Source organism: Liolophura sinensis, chromosome 8, assembly GCF_032854445.1.
Source record: "Liolophura sinensis isolate JHLJ2023 chromosome 8, CUHK_Ljap_v2, whole genome shotgun sequence".
NCBI classification, from domain to species: Eukaryota; Metazoa; Mollusca; class Polyplacophora; order Chitonida; family Chitonidae; genus Liolophura; species Liolophura sinensis.
Window position 1 is genome coordinate 38,523,467 of NC_088302.1, and position 18,530 is coordinate 38,541,996.

The 18,530-nt window shown below is 40.3% G+C and overlaps 1 protein-coding gene across 1 annotated transcript in view; it reads left to right on the forward strand.

Moving 5' to 3' along the window:
• The window catches only part of LOC135472941 (glycine receptor subunit alpha-2-like), a 33,661-nt gene extending 16,406 nt beyond the window's left edge, over positions 1-17,255 (forward strand). Inside the window, exons 2-9 of the mRNA XM_064752680.1 lie at positions 1,391-1,495; positions 4,270-4,334; positions 5,622-5,689; positions 8,203-8,429; positions 10,668-10,750; positions 12,311-12,445; positions 13,985-14,376; positions 16,290-17,255. Coding sequence (XP_064608750.1) covers positions 1,413-1,495; positions 4,270-4,334; positions 5,622-5,689; positions 8,203-8,429; positions 10,668-10,750; positions 12,311-12,445; positions 13,985-14,376; positions 16,290-16,442 — 1,206 coding nt within the window. The 5' untranslated portion in view covers positions 1,391-1,412 and the 3' untranslated portion in view covers positions 16,443-17,255. The remainder of the gene's footprint in view (positions 1-1,390; positions 1,496-4,269; positions 4,335-5,621; positions 5,690-8,202; positions 8,430-10,667; positions 10,751-12,310; positions 12,446-13,984; positions 14,377-16,289) is intronic.
• The last annotated feature ends 1,275 nt before the right edge of the window (positions 17,256-18,530 follow it).

The window sequence follows — 18,530 nt, forward strand, 5'->3', positions numbered from 1 at the left end:
CAAGAGACGTAACTTTTGATCATCGTAGCCTGTAGCTGTTTGCCTAAACCCTATTAACGGCTTTGATTTCTGAATGGTTTTCGAAGTTTGTTTGACGAATTCTGGTTGGCAGTGTAGGAGATGCCAAAAATGGAAATTATACCGTCCGTGTAGGGTATATAGGTCTCAGAAGGGATAGAATCTGTCAGTGTCTTAAATAGATGGTTTGTCCTGGTTATTGGATAAGCTTGTTTGAAGGGTATGCATTAATAATAGGAAAGCTGACAGGGCAGTTAAATCTCGTCTGTTACAACGGGATAAGGAACCATCACCGGTCCCTTGTGTGCTACATGCCCAACTGTATATCTGTCTTTCTGTGTCTGTGCGCAGATTACAAGTGGCTTTCTGTTCCATTATGCGTTTCAGAAAGACAAGCCCTACAAGGTCTACTACGCCGTACAGAGCAAAGGATAAATATTACATGTTTAAAGTTCAACCGTATCATTGACAGTAAACGTTGTCTAGGCAACTGATCATGATTTTGTGGTTTTCATATTTCACAGAGCAGTGTTGAAAGTGATTTCCAAGCTGCTGAAGGCATTTTTATGTGCTATATACATGCAAAAAATGCAAAATGTAAAATGTGAATATGTAAAAGGGTAAAATATTTAAAATTTAAAGAATATAAACTCTGTGCAAGGCTGTCCACAATATTGCGGTTTAAAAATAGATTTGTTCCAATGCTCTGTTCTTACACGAAAATCAAACAGGGATATTGTTGTACATTTGAATAGGTTGTTAACGGCGCTGAAACGCTAGCTGTACATGATTTACACGTACAAAAAAGATGAAGAACATATATTGTGAATTGTGTAACGGGTTCGAAATCTCGCAATTTGATTCGGTACGAAACAAGGTTCAGCATTGTCGTTTTGCTCAACAAACACCGGGGATACCTAAATAACTGAGTCTTGATATTACTGACAGAGCCCATTCTTTAGCGTTTGACGAATGGGTAGAGTAAATTTTCTTATCTGTTAGCAGTATAGAAGCTATTGCAATCTTCTACCCTGCTCAAACGCAAACTGGGGATAAAATATAAACGTCATGTCAAATGTGTTTTGCTTTAGTCTTTCATTTTCCAGGATAACAGAATGATTTGCATCACAGCTGTTTGCACTGCTGGGAAATGCTTTGGACTGCAGTTCCGAAAGGGCTTATTCTTTTCCCTTTACTCTGCCCACACCATGATTAAGATTAGACCCGGATTCTTTTCACAACTGCAATGCGTCCCAAAAGAGGCCAGTTGTTAAATCTTGCCATGGCTTTATGCATGTAACAAATTATTTTCCATACCCAAGTAGTTGTGGTAAGCTGTTTAATGACTAGACAAATGCTTTTATCTTCACAGGGACCACGTCAAAGGCTCGCCAATGATGGATGTGCACTTTCCCAGATCTGTTTTTTTCTGTCTCACCTTGGCTCAGCTCCTCCACTGGTCTTCCTCTGTCAGCAGGTAACTTTAGGAACCATGAAAACATAGCAAAAAACATAAACAAAACTCATTTATAAAAGAAACGTAAAGCAGGGTACAGAAAGCATAGAAAGTAAAACTAAAGCAGTAGACACGACTGTGTGATTAATGGCAAATTGTCTCACGGAATTCTTGAAACCCGGTCTCTTTAAAGTTTATTTCAATTAGGGTTTTATTCAACGTACCTATACTCCCCTCTAGCACAACGTCGTCTTTAAAAGTATCATGAACGGCTAAACCTTCAAGTGTGTCCGTGTGATGTTACCTGCTGTGCCGTCAAAATGCGATGTGAAGTGATGTTACGTTGCCTAAAACCTGACTCCTTAACCTGGATGGTGTTTTAGAATCTTTGAGCCTGGATAATGTTTTAGCACTTTTCAACCTGTATGGTGTTTTCTAAACATGGATAGATTTCTAGGGTTTGGTTATTGTTTTATAACAATCCTCTGAACCTGGATTATGGTGTGAGGCTTCTAAACCTGAATTAGAGTTCCAGGATGTCTCAGCCTGGATAGTGTTTTGGGACTTCTCAGCCTGGATAGTGTTTTAGAACTTCTCAACCTTGATAGTGTCTTAGGACTTCTCAGCCTGGATAGTGTTTTAGGACTTCTCAGCCTGGATAGTGTTTTAGGGCTTCTCAGCCTGGATAGTGTTTTAGACTTCTCAGCCTGGATAGTGTTTTAGGACTTCTCAGCCTGGATAGGACCTCGACTAAATAAACTATTGCTATTCCAACTAAATTGGTGAAAAGAAAACACTTTAGCGCTTTAAAGAGCATATCAGCTGAATTGATTTGACAGAGGAAATATTTGTCTCGGTATCAGTGACAGCTTATCGGTAAATTGGCAAGAGGCTGTATTTACTTGTTACGTGTGACCATTTGCCAACTATCACGCTATCGCCGCTACCCTGGTTTTCCTTTCCATGCTGTATTCCTTTATATCCAGGAATAATCTTTATATTTTTTATACGATTGATACATCAGATTTTTTATTTTCTTCAAGAAGACTTTTTTATGTTATCCATTAACTAATTCAAGTGGGCAAAAGAACACTAAAACTTGTTTTAAAACAAACCATCTTCAAATTAATTCCTGCTGAGTTTTCTGTAAATTAGTGAAATTCATAATATCAATCCAGAAATTCCAAATAAATAATTGGCATGGCTTGTGTTTTTGTGTGACAAAGAAACATCTCAAACTCTGTATAAGGGTTGAACGTCACTTTCATCAAAACTAATCACTGCTTCTGAAAAGTCAAAGAAAAAGTGTTTTATACTATTTTGCATGTCGTTAATAGTCTTGAATTGATGTGTGTGTGTTTTTTTTTCAAATAAGAGATCGTCTGAAAGTTAAAAGATCTGGAAAATACAGGAAACATCAGAAGATGATCACCATCTATGTCATACAGTCAGACAAAAATAATACCATGTTTCAAAAATATCCCCTACCCTGTCCTCAATGCTTTGTGATTAAATTGCACTATTTGTTATATTTGCATATTAGAATATGGACAGTTACCTTGGGAACGTTTGTCTGATATTCCCTGTGGAGAATGAAAAACTCCCAGTAACTCCGGGATTCCTATTCATGTGATTATATCACGACTTCCAGTTGCTCTCCTGTAGAACCTTGTAAATGTCATGTACTCAATGTTTTCCAATGTTCTTATCCCTATTATCCCTCTTATCCCTTTTATCTCACTTATTTCTAGGAGTTTAGAAAACTGGATACAATTCAAAAATCTGTCATTGTTTTCTACCGGATAAATCAAAGGAAAGTGACAATAAAATAAAAGATAAAAAGGCAAACCAAAGCCGACTGGGATATTTTAGTGTGACTATGTATCGTTGAGAAAGAATGGAGAAGTATAAGAAACGTCATCTGCGTTTCAAAGACCAATTGAGACACATTGTTGATTATCGACCACATAGAAACTAGTATGGTACACGATCCGGATACTGATCGTGGTTTAATTTATTCCCGTAGAATAGTCCATGCGTAAAGACGCACCACCATCATTGAAAACTGATGACTGCTTCTCTTTGCATAAACCCGTCGTAATTTATTATTCTAAATACTTTCTTAGATCCTTTGGGGTTTGTACTTAACCTTGTTTAGGAAATGAGTCTTGACAGTATGGTGTAGGAAGGACTCTTCTGACGCTTACATTTATCAGGGCTGCCTGGGAATTTGGTAACAACTACTCCGTAGCCTTTGGCAAATTTATGTGCAGATTGACTCTGGAAATGAAGGAAAGAAAAGTAAAGCAGCCATAAGCGGACGGCGACAATCTTTCACTCAGTTTTTGACCTTGGCGCCGGAGAGACGCATTATGTCAGCACCTTTATCCCATCAATATCCACACATAATTGCTGTGTTTGTTTTATTTATAGAGGCACAGGTTGACAAGCAATTATATGTTAATGAAATATATTCCAAAATCCCACATAAATAGTTTTTTTGAATTTCTTGTAGAATTTTGTTTTTGGTACAATTTGTTTGTTATAAAAATGCTGAGCTAATATTTGCAATTTGTCACGGTAAAAAATATCATTACTTCGTCTTCAGAAAGATTATGTGCTTCCTATGAATTAGTCATTGTTTTTAAAACAGATTATTAAAGTTCTATCAAATGATTCTTGTTTAACACAAAATAAAATTCAAATTTGAAACTGGGAATCATCAAACTAGTAACTACACTTTACATTCGTATTGTCACTTTGATGGTATCGGTTGTTGTTCTTTCTGACTACAGAACGGAGTTTCTACAGGCCATGCTCACGGACTACGACAGTCGCATACCACCCAGCTACTCGGCAGGTAAAACAATATAAAAAAATAGAGAAGGAACAATGTGAGTTAAGAAAATGTTTGTACTGGAGAGTTATCAACATTTCTTCATTTGCAGAAAGAAAATTCATAAACTCAAAAAATTGAAACTCAGTGATTGATTCAAAGGCAAAAACACACTATCATGAAGTACATGTCAGATGAAAGACCATTATACATTGTTCTGGAAAATAGTTTGATTAAGTTCTTTGGAAAATTTTCTACCTGGTAAACTTTGGATTCTACTGTGGCCTTTTCTGGCCATATTAAGATCTCAGCTTTTTGCCAGTTGATCCACAATGTTCTTTTTCATCACTCAAAATGCGTCTTCATTTAGAGATATGAATGCATTTAACAAATGGAGCTTGAATCAAACTATTTAAATCCAGAAATATTCCTGTGACGTCACTGATACCCTCTGAATCCCAACAGATCACCAAAGTATCCCACGTTTTAAATGCATATTAGTCGGTTAGAAAAAAAAAATAAACCAAAAAATTTTCCTGGACAATATTTAATGGTGTTTCATCTAATAAATACTTTATTTTGTCTGGTCTTTGCCTTTAATGAACGACTAGGAGTTTTTAGTGACGTTTGGGTTCCATTGAGCAACAATTAACGTTTTACTGAGTATTCATATAAGCCTAATTATCATAGCCATAGCCATCATAAGTTTTCCGTATTTTTACAGTCATTCTAACAAGCTATCATTCCAAGATCACGTACAGATTTTTTCAAAAATCGTAAAAAGCATAAAAGCATAAACTTTTCTGAGAGCTCTTTTGGTGACATGGCACAAGGAGTTGGGCAATCATTTCTAGGCTTCAACGAAGAACAGAGCATTTGATACACAATATAAATACATTTGTTTACTGATTACCATTGAGTGATTCATGAACACCGTGTAAGTCCCTTATCAAATAATTAAAACAACTATTGAAAGTCCAATCAATTCTCTGATTGTAGATAGGTAGAAATGCTATCTTCTCCCCGAGAATTAATTTCAGGAGAACTACATGTTATTCCCTCACTGCAGAATACAAGAGTTGTCTGACTTTGTGTAATTCTCCTGTTCTCTGGCATTTGTCGTCAACCAGATGTTAAGGTTCCTATAGTGGAGTTTTTATTAATAACTGCAGCTCTGTTTAAGGCGTCGTATTTGTTGTTTCGGATGGTATTTTATGTGTTTTCGGTCGTTCGGTGAATTTTTTGAATGAGTAAGCGTCGTGACATTTTATCGCACATTGGTAATGTTATTTTACCTTTTTTTAAATCTAGAACTACCGACCAATGTTACCGTAGACCTGAGAGTGCGCACCATACATTCTATCGACGAGGCCACCATGGTAAGCCATTATTTATTTATTTATTTATTTATTTATTCTTTCACTGGCTCAATCGGTCAAGCTTTGTTCTATTAGAGCAATAAGGTCACAGGCTGCGACATAGTCACTCAATTTTTCAGGTAGTTGGGGAATTTATTTATTACCTGTTTATTTACCTATATATTCTTTCATTCGGGAACGTTATTATCCTTGAGATGAATCCAATGAGGCTGGTAAAACGGCTCATTAGTTTGCTTCACTGATCTTGTTAGTGGATGGGAGTTATGGAGTTTACCGATGTCTAACCACCATTTTATCTCTGCCCGGCAAACAAGGCGTCCTGTAGATGGACTAAATAGGGTAGCTGTCTGAATTACCCACTAATGGAGGCGCCAGTGAAGATCCGCAAGAAACAGATATGTCGAAAAGGAAATGGTAAAAATCTTCGAAGGGGCATATTGCTCGATGTGAAAGTCAGAGTAGAAAACCGTTTGCTCGTGACAAAAGGAGTTGATTGTGCTGCACTCATTTTCTTTTCTGTGAATTACCATGAATACGAGTCTGGAAAGTTTGACCGGCGATTTTATTCGCAGCCTTTATGTTTTCATCGGGTTTCTCGTTAGTGGCGGTTAAACTGTAGGCAGAACACTTTAAATGTACCAAGATCTGTTCGATTTCTTCTATTAACCCTGTGGTCATAATCAAAGAAACCTAATGAAAATTCCGAACTCCAAAGTAGACTATCGAGATTTTTAAGTCCCTATTTCATCGTGCCTTTCAGATCTTTGGAAACACACTAGGCACTATAGATATGATTTATTCCCATAAACGGAAATTATTATAAATGAATGGAAATAAAGCTGTATCAGTTTGATGACCAAAGAATAATGAGCACCATGACCACACACTTTGTAGCTCGGAGGAAAGCATGAAAACAGTAAGAGCAAACCTACAAACATATCTGCAAGGCACCGCCCACACTCACGTTATTTAATATCGCCTGTATGTACAATGCATCGCTCACACTCACACGCCATTTAATGGCGCCTGTATGTACAATGCATCGCTCACACTCACACGCCATTTAATGGCGCCTGTATGTACAATGCATCGCTCACACTCACACGCCATTTTTAATGGCGCCTGTATGTACAATGCATCGCTCACACTCACACGCCATTTAATGGCGCCTGTATGTACAATGCATCGCTCACACTCACACGCCATTTAATATCGCCTGTATGTACAATGCATCGCTCACACTCACACGCCATTTTTAATGGCGCCTGTATGTACAATGCATCGCTCACACTCACACGCCATTTAATATCGCCTGTATGTTCAATGCATCGCTCACACTCACACGCCATTTAATGGCGCCTGTATGTACAATGCATCGCTCACACTCACACGCCATTTAATATCGCCTGTATGTACAATGCATCGCTCACACTCACACGCCATTTAATGGCGTCTGTATGTACTATGTGCCGACCACACGCACGTCATTTAATAGCGCCTGCATGTATAATACATCGCATGCAGAACACTGACTCTACACACATGTACACATCTTCAACGGCGCTTACAGTGCGCCACTCCCACACACGAATACCCTTTATCAGCTCGTCCAGTGCGCACCACACAAACACATATCTTTTACACATGTACGCACATTTCCGCAATACATCGCTCACGCACACACATCCTTCAACGCCGTGCACAGGGCACCGCCAACACACATATATCCTTTAACGGTGTACGTGTACAAAGACGAATTTGTCTTCCACACACGCATATCCTTCAGCGGGCATTAATGTACACAACGGCACCTTCCGCGTGCTGCCCAAACAACCATCAACAGCTACATATAATTAATATTGAAAGGAATTTCTTTTCAATTTTTTTGTACACTTAAAAAATTAGTTATTAAAGACAAATACTATCTGTCTGAGAGGAGAATTCGAATTTTTTAAATCGCTTGTGATATGGTATTTGTGGTATTCGTCTCTTTATATGTTCTTTAAAAACCTCCACAGATATTTCACAGGTTGTAAAATACCCGGATTTTTTAAAATTTTCCCTGGGATGTGAAACGTAATTAAAAAAAAGTGTTTTGGGTTATTCCAAGAAAAGTGTGAGATTGTACTTTAACAAACCAAAGATTTGAAGATTTAGCTCCCAAAAATGTGTAAATTGTATTTTCATATGAAGATTCTATCAGTGATTAGATATGTGATAGCTGACGAATAGTCTAATCAGAACAGAAGATCTTGAACTGTATGAGTAAATTCACAAAAATCTATTAGCACGATCTGACAAGTTCGGCCAATACCAATTTTAGGAATGTAAATATAAAATCACAAATATCCAAAGCAATTTCATGTTGTTCATATGGCCGTAGGTTTTGCTGTGCTGATAACAGATTATCTCAAATCAGACACAATGTATATCCCGCCGTTCTTTGTCGTCAATGACCACTGTATCACTCATTTTGAACTCTGGCTTTATCCATTTGCTGTTTTCACTTGCAGGACTTCTCGGCTCATTTTTTTCTCACTCAGAAATGGACGGACCACAGACTTATGTTTTTCGGACTCATCGAAGCTCCGTATTTGGAGCTAGATTCGAAATTCATGGACAGTGTATGGGTTCCTGATCTGTACTTCTCCAATGAAAAAGAAGCTCATTTCCACGACATCACCGTTCCGAATAAAATGATGCATCTGTATCAAGATGGTACTGTCATATACCGGGCAAGGTACGAGCCAATTTAATAACTCGTAAATTCCAGACAGTGTTTATATGTAATGATAATAAAACTCCAACATGGGCTTTGTCTCTGCAGCGGGAATTGATCTTCATTAAAAATACATCCTCCATGGTATTTACAGTGCTATAATATCTGCCTACTTTCAGCAAATATTTGAGTTGATAAGTAAGTCCATGCATTATTGGGGACAGCAGTTTTCACAGCTTAAAAGTGTAAACACATTGTTTCTCCCTTTAAAAATATCGCTGGCGAAGGTCTTCTCCCTTGAGTGAAGCTGTTCTTTGCATTGTTCCTCTTCGATTTTAGCTTGCCGGTATTCCCTTAAGTAAAAGCCATAATTACTCTTATTAGCATTTCCTGGGAAGGTAATGCAACAACGTGCACTTTTCGCCTCGTATTCCCTGATGTATGGAGAAACTACGCTTATAAAACTTCTGCCTAGGGTAAGGGGGAGCGGGAGATTTTCTGGAACTGACGTGAAAGGCGGGTCCTCGGGGAGTGACCGCTGTCCCCTCATCAAGCTGTCCTTATCAATATCAATTTGCTGTGTGCGACAAAGTGAATGAGCTTTTGTAAACATTAAGGGTTAGTCAGGGGTCAATCGTGAGTAGGTTTAAGGTTTTGCGAAAGATCACTCTTGCTTATACGGCTTAAAACATATAGGCTATTTCAGACAGGTTTACACAATATTAAAGGTCATATTTCGCCATAACCCCAACCCAAACAACAACGTCATTTGAACAGGATGATGTTTAAGTTGTATTACAATGTTTACTGGACACGACGCCAGAGAAGAGATCACAACATGCTCCAGGCGCATTTGGCAACGCACAGTGAAAACGTACGTCATCACAATAAATGTGCTTTATGCAGCGTTAGGGCAACTTTGTGGACCCCCCTTCCCCCGACCAGCACCACCCCTCCCTCGCCCGACGCCTTCCTGACTTTTGCCTTTTAAATGTATAACTCCATGCGCCAAGCAGAACTGTCTGCGTTGTGCGCCTTATTTATCCACATCAGTAAGTCCAAATATTCACCACATTTAATTTATTTATTTATTTGGTAGGTGTTTTACGCAGTACTCAAGAATATCTCACTTATACGACGGCGACTAGCCTTATGGTGGGAGGAAACCGGGCAGAGCCCGATGGAAACCCACGACCATCCGCAGGTTGCTGGAGACCCTCCCACGTACGGTCGGAGAGGAAGCCAGCATGAGCTGGACGAACTCACAACGATCGCATTGGTGAGAAGCTACTGGGTCATTACGCTGTGCTAGCGCGCTAACCAACTGAGCCACGGAGGCCTCCCACTACAATTAATCCGTCATCATCACAACATCAATCCGTCTGGGTCAGACATTGAATATTACATCATTTTGATGGCAGACTGCCGAACATTGAGGTTTTGTATCCCCCAAGTGATCGCGACGCCTTCTTTACCCGCCCCAAATAGTTCATCGTTTGGCAACAAAGAGCTTAACTGCATTATTGCTTGGCGCCTTCCATCGGAAACCTCAAGACGGTACGTCTATTGAATCCGTGCCAATTTCTTTTCATTCTCCTGAAGAACTTTCCGCAAAAGGTGCACCTTGTCATGCTCTGTTATTCGCAAAATATTTCTGCTTGCAAAAGCGTTGCCCTGTATGAAACGATTATGAGCATATTTAAAAAATGAACAACTAGATATCTATACAAACCTACTCGAAGATAACTTCTAGGTCAAATAATTACAAATTGCCGACCAGCGATTTTAGGGAGCAGACATCCTGAAAGGGTCATGCCGTTAGACAGACACATCTGTTTTGTAAGCCTTTGTTTTTGAAGGACATGTAAAAATTAAAAACATTTTTTATTACACGTTTAGAAAAATATTACATCATATGTCTATATGCTGACACGGATAACCTGGTTCTTTTAAGTTTGTCCTGATCTGTATACAATGGGTTGATGTTTACACGAATAATCTATTTCCCATTTAATTTCCTATGATCCATATCCAACGTTTTCATGTTGACCCATATAACCTGTTCTTCGATCAATTTTTTGTTCTGATCCATATCAATTATTTTGATGTTGACACATATAATGTGTATCAGGGATCTCTCTATCTTTTTATGTTGGCAGGGTATGTGCCAAGGTCTATTGCATTGGACGATATTCCTTAATGATATTGACACGCATAATCTGTTTCCCCATCTTTTATTTAATCTCTGTATCTTGTCAGGGTATCTATTAAGGCCTCGTGTCCCATGGCGCTTCACAAATACCCGATGGATACCCAGATCTGTCACGTTGAGCTGAGAAGCTGTAAGTCCTATTGCTTTGGCGTTGAGTGAATGAGTTAGTGAGTACTTGGGGTTAAACATCTTACTTAACAATTTTTATACGCCCCCGCCAATAGGCCGTCTGTCCGTCTGTGTGTCTGTCCGTTCGTCCGTATTCGTGTCCGGGCTATAACTCCAACACTTTTCAACGCAGAGCTTTAATTTTTGGTGGATACATACATACACAGATGACAATGTGTCGGGACTCACATTTGGCCATTTTCACCGTTGTTATGGTAACCAGATAGCCATTTTCCTTATATATGCTATATAAATAGATATGATTGTGTGTCCGGGCTTTAACTCCAACTGTTTTCTGCGTAGAGTTTTAATTTGTGCTGGATGACACATACACAGATCACGATGTGTCGCGACTCACATTTGTTCTTTTCCGCGGTTGCCTTGGCGACCAGATTGCCATTTGTCCTGTGTATACTACATAAATAGATATGATTTTGTGCTCGGGCTGTAATTCCCACAGTTTTACACATAGAGTTTTAATTTTCTGTGGATACATACATACACAGAGGACGATGTGTCACGACGCACATTTGTCCATTTTCGCGGTTGCCCTGGTAACCAGGTAGCCATTTTCCTGATATATACTGTATAAATAGATACGCGTTCGTGTCCGGGTTACAGCTCGAACTGTTTACCACGCAGTTTTAATTTTTGGTGGATACATAGGTACACAGATGACGATGTGTCACGACTTACATTTGTCCATTTTCGCTGGTGTTGTGGTAACCGGGTAGCTATTTTCCTTATATATACTATATAAATAGCAATGATTATGTGTCCGGGCTACAACTCTGTGTTCCGTAAAAATTTTTGATTTATGGTGGACTCATTTGTCCACTTGCGCGGTTCTCATGGTAACCACATATCTATCATCATATACCGCTGGAATTGTTTTATACATTTCAAACAAATGCATTTATTGGGACGTATGTTGTGTTCACCTGAACTCTTATTCAGTCCTATGACGACGAACGTGTCCTTAGAGTGTATGTAATGCGCCTCCTTGTTGCAGGACGGATTTCCACCGCTGTTTTATCTAGTGCTGCTTCACTGAGACGTGTTACTAAAGGCAATTAAGGTTCCCCGTCCGAGCCATTATAATGACACGGGTCAACCAGTCGTTGCACTATCCCTTAATGCCGAACGCCAAGCGAGGAAGTTACAACATTTTCTTTTTTTAAGGTCTTAGGTCCAACTGTGTTATGTATCAATGATTGACCAGGCTTACTTAATGTATATGACCAACAACCTACTGAAAACTACATCTTAAATTACTTGGTTCAGTATTGTGTTAGCCTATATTTAGACGACGCATTTTCTTCAAGGAACTGAGATTATTCAATATACCAAAGTGAGAAGTTGTGTTGAATGTTTATTGACCTGTTTCAAGGAAATATCGCATTACATGATAAGAATCGCCTGCATAATGGTCGGGGCAGAATGCTGTAGTAGAACAAGAAAATGAACCTACAGAAAAGAAGCTGAACGTTGTTATTCTGTGGATCAATTATTATAATTTCAGTTGCCTACAGCCAAAGTAACGTCGTATTTCGATGGAAAGAAGAAATGCCAATAATTGTCAGCTCAAATTTGAAGCTGCCTCAGTTTTCATTGGACGATTACAGCGCCGGTGAGTGCGCTCCCGATCCGTACGAAGGTAGGTTGGCACCACTGACAGCAGCTATATGTCAGGGCAACCCTCACATTTCCTCCTATCGATTTCCACTATCACTTCTCATTTGACCGACATTTTTATAAGACATTTGTTTTTTGACTGCAAACCGCTATGTGATATTATCCATGAAAAGCATTTAACGACTATCAGTAATAGAAAAAAGAAGTTACCTTGACGGAAGGTTTTTCCATTTTATCTGCCATCTGCTTTGCTTTGGTTAACATACGTTGTTATTTTAGCTGACTTTTTGTTGCCGTCCATTTTATACGAGTGTTTTATCGTTCTTTTTCTATTTTTGGATTGTTTTCTTACTTTTCTTTTTTTTTTCTTTTTTTTTTTTTCCTGTCCACGTATTTTTTGGAATTTTTGGCCATATATCCGTATTTCTCAACATGGGTGTTTTATCGACTACAGTTTTAGGTCAAATTTGCATACTCCTCACTGTGGAGACGCAGTCAACATTATGAACATTATAGGTGTTCAAGCTAGATCACTCAGACAAGGCCGTCTATTGTCACAGAGTGCGTGAGTTGACAGAGGTGACAAAATACGGCGGAGACATGGTGATCATTTGGTGAAGGCGGTAACTGATTAAAACAATGGTTTCATTGTCTTTAATCGTCGAACTGATGTTTTCTGAATTCTGCCGTAATATATACTTTAATTAATACAGATATAAAACGTCAATACATTTCACTGAATTATTAATCAGCCGAAAAAAATCTATGAAGCAGTGTGGATTATTGAGGCCCTATTGAGGGAAAAGTCTGTTTGAATTTCTGAAGATATGTATTGGCCCTATTCATGTGGTTTTATATGAAGCTCTTAAGGCATTATCCATTACGCAGAAGCCGTGACAAAAAGAGGCGGTGAGAATTGAGCTTGGGAACGTATGGTCTTTGCATACGCAAGTCGGGTGTTGCCAGACGAGTTTTCTAAGTATCGTATAGTTGGTTAGTATATTTGTAATGTCGAAACTAGGAAAACACGAATGTCCACAACCGCCTCCCATACTTGGGAGAGAGGAGAGGTTTATCAGGAGCAGATTGAGTATTTGATCAGTTCACAAGGCACAGCGCCGGAGTTCGGACAGAGAAATCCGATTTCAAATCCCTGTAAACGAAGGTGCCATGTTTTCAAATGAAATCTGTGAGGTCACTATACTTGAACACCTGTGACCATACAAAATCCGCAGCTAGACAGGTGGATACTCAGGATTAATGATCCGACGCTGGATTTTGGAGAGGGTAATCCGATTTCAAATCCCAATAAATGAAGGTGATATTTTTTAAAAAAGGAATCTGCAAAGTCACTGAACCTGTGGCCATATACAAATTCCGTAGCTAATCAGGTGGATACATAGGGCTAATGACTAGCGGCAAACATTGAAGTCAGTCCGTATGACTTGTTATATACGGCTATGTGTGAAGGCATCTGTGCGTATTTAATCTCGTATAATGTGTTGTGTATATATCTGTGCAGTTATTATACGTTTGCCTTTTTCTGACTCTCATATCTTAGGTAATTTTAGCTGTATCCAGGCGACGTTTTATCTGAAGCGTGAACTGGGGTACTACATGATCCAGCTGTACATCCCCAGCGTTCTCATCGTTTCGCTCTCCTGGGTCTCCTTCTGGCTCAGTGCAGACGCCGTACCAGCTAGAATCTCATTGGGTATCCTCACCGTCCTCACCATGACGACGCAGAAATCCGCCGGAAACACATCTTTGCCTAAGGTGTCCTACGTCAAAGCCATTGATGTTTGGATGGCGTTGTGTTTGACGTTTGTGTTTGCCGCTCTGCTGGAGTACGCCCTCGTCAACGTGTTACTCAGGAAAAGTATCAAATCTCAGCTCATTCGAGATGCACAGATGGACGTAGAGAAAAACCCGGAGATGAAAAACCTCACATCGGTAAGAACGGAAGAGCTCAGGAGCACTTGTTATTAATAACAGGAACATAGGGGCCTCCGTGGCTCAGTCGGTTAAAGCGCTAGCGCAGCGTAATGACCCAGGAGTCTCTCACCAATGCGGTCGCTGTGAGTTCAAGTCCAGCTCATGTTGGCGGCCGTACGTGAGAAGGTCTGCCAGCAAACTGCGAATGGTCGTGGGTTTCCCCCGGGCTCTGCCCGGTTTCCACCCACCATAATGCTGGCCGCCGTCGTATAAGTGAAATATTCTTGAGTACGGCGTAAAACACCAATCAAAAAAAATAAATAAATAACAGGAACATAAGGCTCGTCAAACACGAGAGCGTGAAGTTCGGCATACACGGTAACGTAAAGCTCGGTATACACGGAAGCGTAAAGATCTTAATACACGAGGGCGTATGGCTTGACAGACACCGGAACGTAAACCTTGGCATACACGAGAGGATAAAGCTCCGCATACACTCGAGCGTAAAGCTTGGCATGCTCTTGAGCGTAAAGCTCGGCATATCCGGAAACCCGTAAAGTTTGGCATACACGGTAGCGTAAAACTTGTCATATATGGGGGGTTAGGACTCAACGCGACTGTTGCGTCGGGTCCTAAACGCTCGTGTATTGGACTTAACTGGAGTTGTACTCCAGTAGTTTACGCGCATGCCGTTTGAACTTCAAGACGCAAGACGGTCAGCGACCAGAATCATTTCCTCAGTTTTGAGCCGCGTTTTAAGCTCTCATGTATGCCGAGCTTATTACCCAACTGAACTCAACCCGACTATTGTATCGGGCCGTAAGCTCCCTTGTACATGTATGCTATATAACTCGTGTGTGAGGTGACTCGTGTATGACGTGCTCAACAGCCATCTCCACTGCTAAGCGGTGACCTGTATTCTCACCGCCGTGTCGTTAGCCCACAAGCGTGCCGTGCAGTTAAAGTTTTGTTGTGTAGCAGTGGGGCCTCCGTGGCTCAGTTGGTTAGCGCGCTAGCGCAGCGTAATGACCCAGGAGTCTCTCACCAATGCGGTCGCTGTGAATTCAAGTCCAGCTCATGCTGGCTTCCTCTCCGGCCGTAAGTGGGAAGGTCCTCCAGCAACCTGCGGATGGTCGTGGGTTTCCCCCGGGCTGTGCCCGGTTTCCACCCACCATAATGCTGACCGCCGTCGTATAAGTGAAATATTCTTGAGTACGGCGTAAAACACCAATCAAATAAATAAATAAATTGTGTAGCGGTGATTTGGGTTTCAATCTCAGGCCAGGTCATACCTAAGACCTCCATGTCAATCCTTCAGCTTGGTGTCGGTATAATGTAACTGGGTAAGACGTAGTGTATGGTATCTTCACCGTGCCATTCCAATCGCACAGCACTATAAACCCGTCTGACATACTACGATGATACACTGCTTTGAAGGAAGCGAACAGGTGATATTAAACTCCAAATAAATAATCATGTTCACTGTTAATTTCAATTTTTCAGTATGCTGTATGTTAAAATGCCTAAAGTACATTGATTGCATCGTTCATAAGCTTGCTAGGCGGGAACGTACTTGAAAGGATCAGAATATTGATGAGTTCCTGGCTCTTGAATTCCCTGCTGTCTGGTCCACATATATGGTAGATGAGGGTTTTAATACCCACATCATTTCATATGACATTTGAGTAGCTTTTTAAAATAACCATTACACGGCATGACATTAACAGTCGGGTCCGATCGCCATAGGTCGCCATAGAAATGTCGAGATTTCAACCTGGGGTCTTACAACAAAAATTCGTGACATGTCGATGTTTGAGCTATTACTTCAAATAGCAATTACTAAAAAATACTGAATACCGGTTTCCACGTAAAATGCTTGAGCTAATACTGTGGCATGCACTTTTTCTAACCGTTCTTTTTGAATTTTTCAGAACGCGTCCACTAAATCAAGCTGGACCAAAACAATTTTCGGTCGGACGCCATGTCATAACACCGCCGATTTGATGGACCGAATTTCTCGGGTGCTGTTTCCTCTTTCCTTTGGAATTTTCTGCCTTGTTTACTGGTGTTTTTATCTTCGATGATATCATTCTTGAGACTTAAAGACCGTTGAAATAGATTGTCTTTTAAAAACATCATCCTGGGATAATTTGCAACATTGGTATATAATTCACGCAAGTGTCTTGGAATTGTGTGGAACACCATGGTGCTGGGAAGGATCAGAAAGAGTTGACGTAATCAGTCTGGTGATCGTCTTCTCAAACGCACGCCATGTCATCAGTTTTTGTTCAGTTAATCATTTCTCTGCCAAGTCTTCACGGAAAATTGAGAAGAATGAAGTTCAACTAATTCACAATGCCCATGTCATCGTCAAACACCTGTCATCAGTTTAGTTATTTATAGCTCGTAAAATATTGTTGTTTTTACTTCTAATCATGACCTAAATGATAGCTGTGTATCTCCAAGGCAAATGACATGCAATAACAGTAATGTGGTAATGCCCTTTTCACGTGTTTCATCCCAACACTATGTAAACTACATTGAGCTGAATTCTGTGCTATAACCCATTAACTTGTATTCGCGTGTAAAACCATTGTTTTTGAGCACCTCTATAATGATAGCATGCACTGGTCACTGAATAAGAACTACCTAAGTCAGAATAACACATTGTGGCCATTTGGATTTGTATGTTTTCTGTCATTTAACATGCCTTACCTACCATTAATCTTGCGGTAACTGCCGAGTTTCCAGACATATTGTCTGTTACATCATAGACTGTTAGATCTTTGGCTTTGTTTTTTCTAATACGTCTATCTGTATAGGTCTGTCGCCCAGTTGGCAGTGAGAGCCCCGATCGTTTGGCTACTCGCTGGGAAGAGCCAGTTCTGTCACTTCACACGGAGGAGGACAGATTTTTGTCTGCGGCGCGATCAACAACTACTGTATCTGTCTGCTTTTCCCTCGACTCATAACCTTTATGCGGTGATAAGATACTTCCCTGTCAATTTGTGAAAATGCGAACAAAACATTGATGTGAAAGTATCTGCATAATTCATCCACCGTTGGACCAGTGTGAGGTGCGGGGACGACGATCTGTTGATAAGATTGGTCGAAGATTTTTTGTTAGATAAACCTACCATCAGCGAATCCCCACCCCCTCCACTCCACGGACATCTGTAGCCATCAAAATCCATTCCTTCTATTCATCCATGTTATATAATCGATACATTGTGTTTATTCACTCACAGATGTACATTTTGATGTATATTAACTGCTTACTGCAATGAAACGTTTCCCGATTTATAAATATGCTAGTATTACTCCAGGGTCGTAATAATCGAATGGCATCTTAATGCACTCCAAGTACCAAGCTACAGAGGTGTTCAAGTCCAGCTCACGCTGGCTTCCTCTCCGGCCGGAAGTGGGGAAAGTCTGCAGCAACCTGCGGATGCTCGTGGGTTTCCCCCACGCTCTGCCCGGTTTCCTCCTGTCGTATAAGTAAAATACTCTTAAGTACGGCGTAAAACACCAATCACACAAATATTTGATTTAACAAGATTGGCGACCTCCAACGTCATCTATTATGAAGCCTGTAACGCATTATAAATCTCGCTCACAGAAAGATGGCTCGTTAAAGGCCGGTTTTTTGTTTCAACCCCAGCCTTGGCCAGCGAATTCTGTCGCGACAGTTGTGGGATTAAGCGAACGACATCCGTTGTAGGTTGCGTTTATGTCGCCTTACATGAAGTTCGTTGGCGTTCAGTGAGCTGGATCTGCAGTTGTCAGAATTTTGAGACAACTTGTTGCTGGTATGCGGTATGCGGCAGTTCTAGTGGAACTATCTCCGCAAGTGAATATCTGTGTGTCCACCGATGGAGTTTGGAGTCAGTGTACTACAAGCAGTGTACTCCGGTTACCCAGACCCATAAGATTTCTTCTAGTCGTACAAGTGAAATTTTCTAAACACGGCGATCGATCAAATCATCTGACTTCTCGGTCACCGACAGACTCACACAATAGTGTTTGCCCACATTAACCCCCATAATTCATTCATGAAAGAGTGCATGCCAATCAGTGGTTTGGAATGCATCAAATTATGAAAAACAAATGGTGTTGTTTGACAGAGAGGAGAGATTCCGCCAAACTCCATTAACACTCAAGGCTCCATTCAT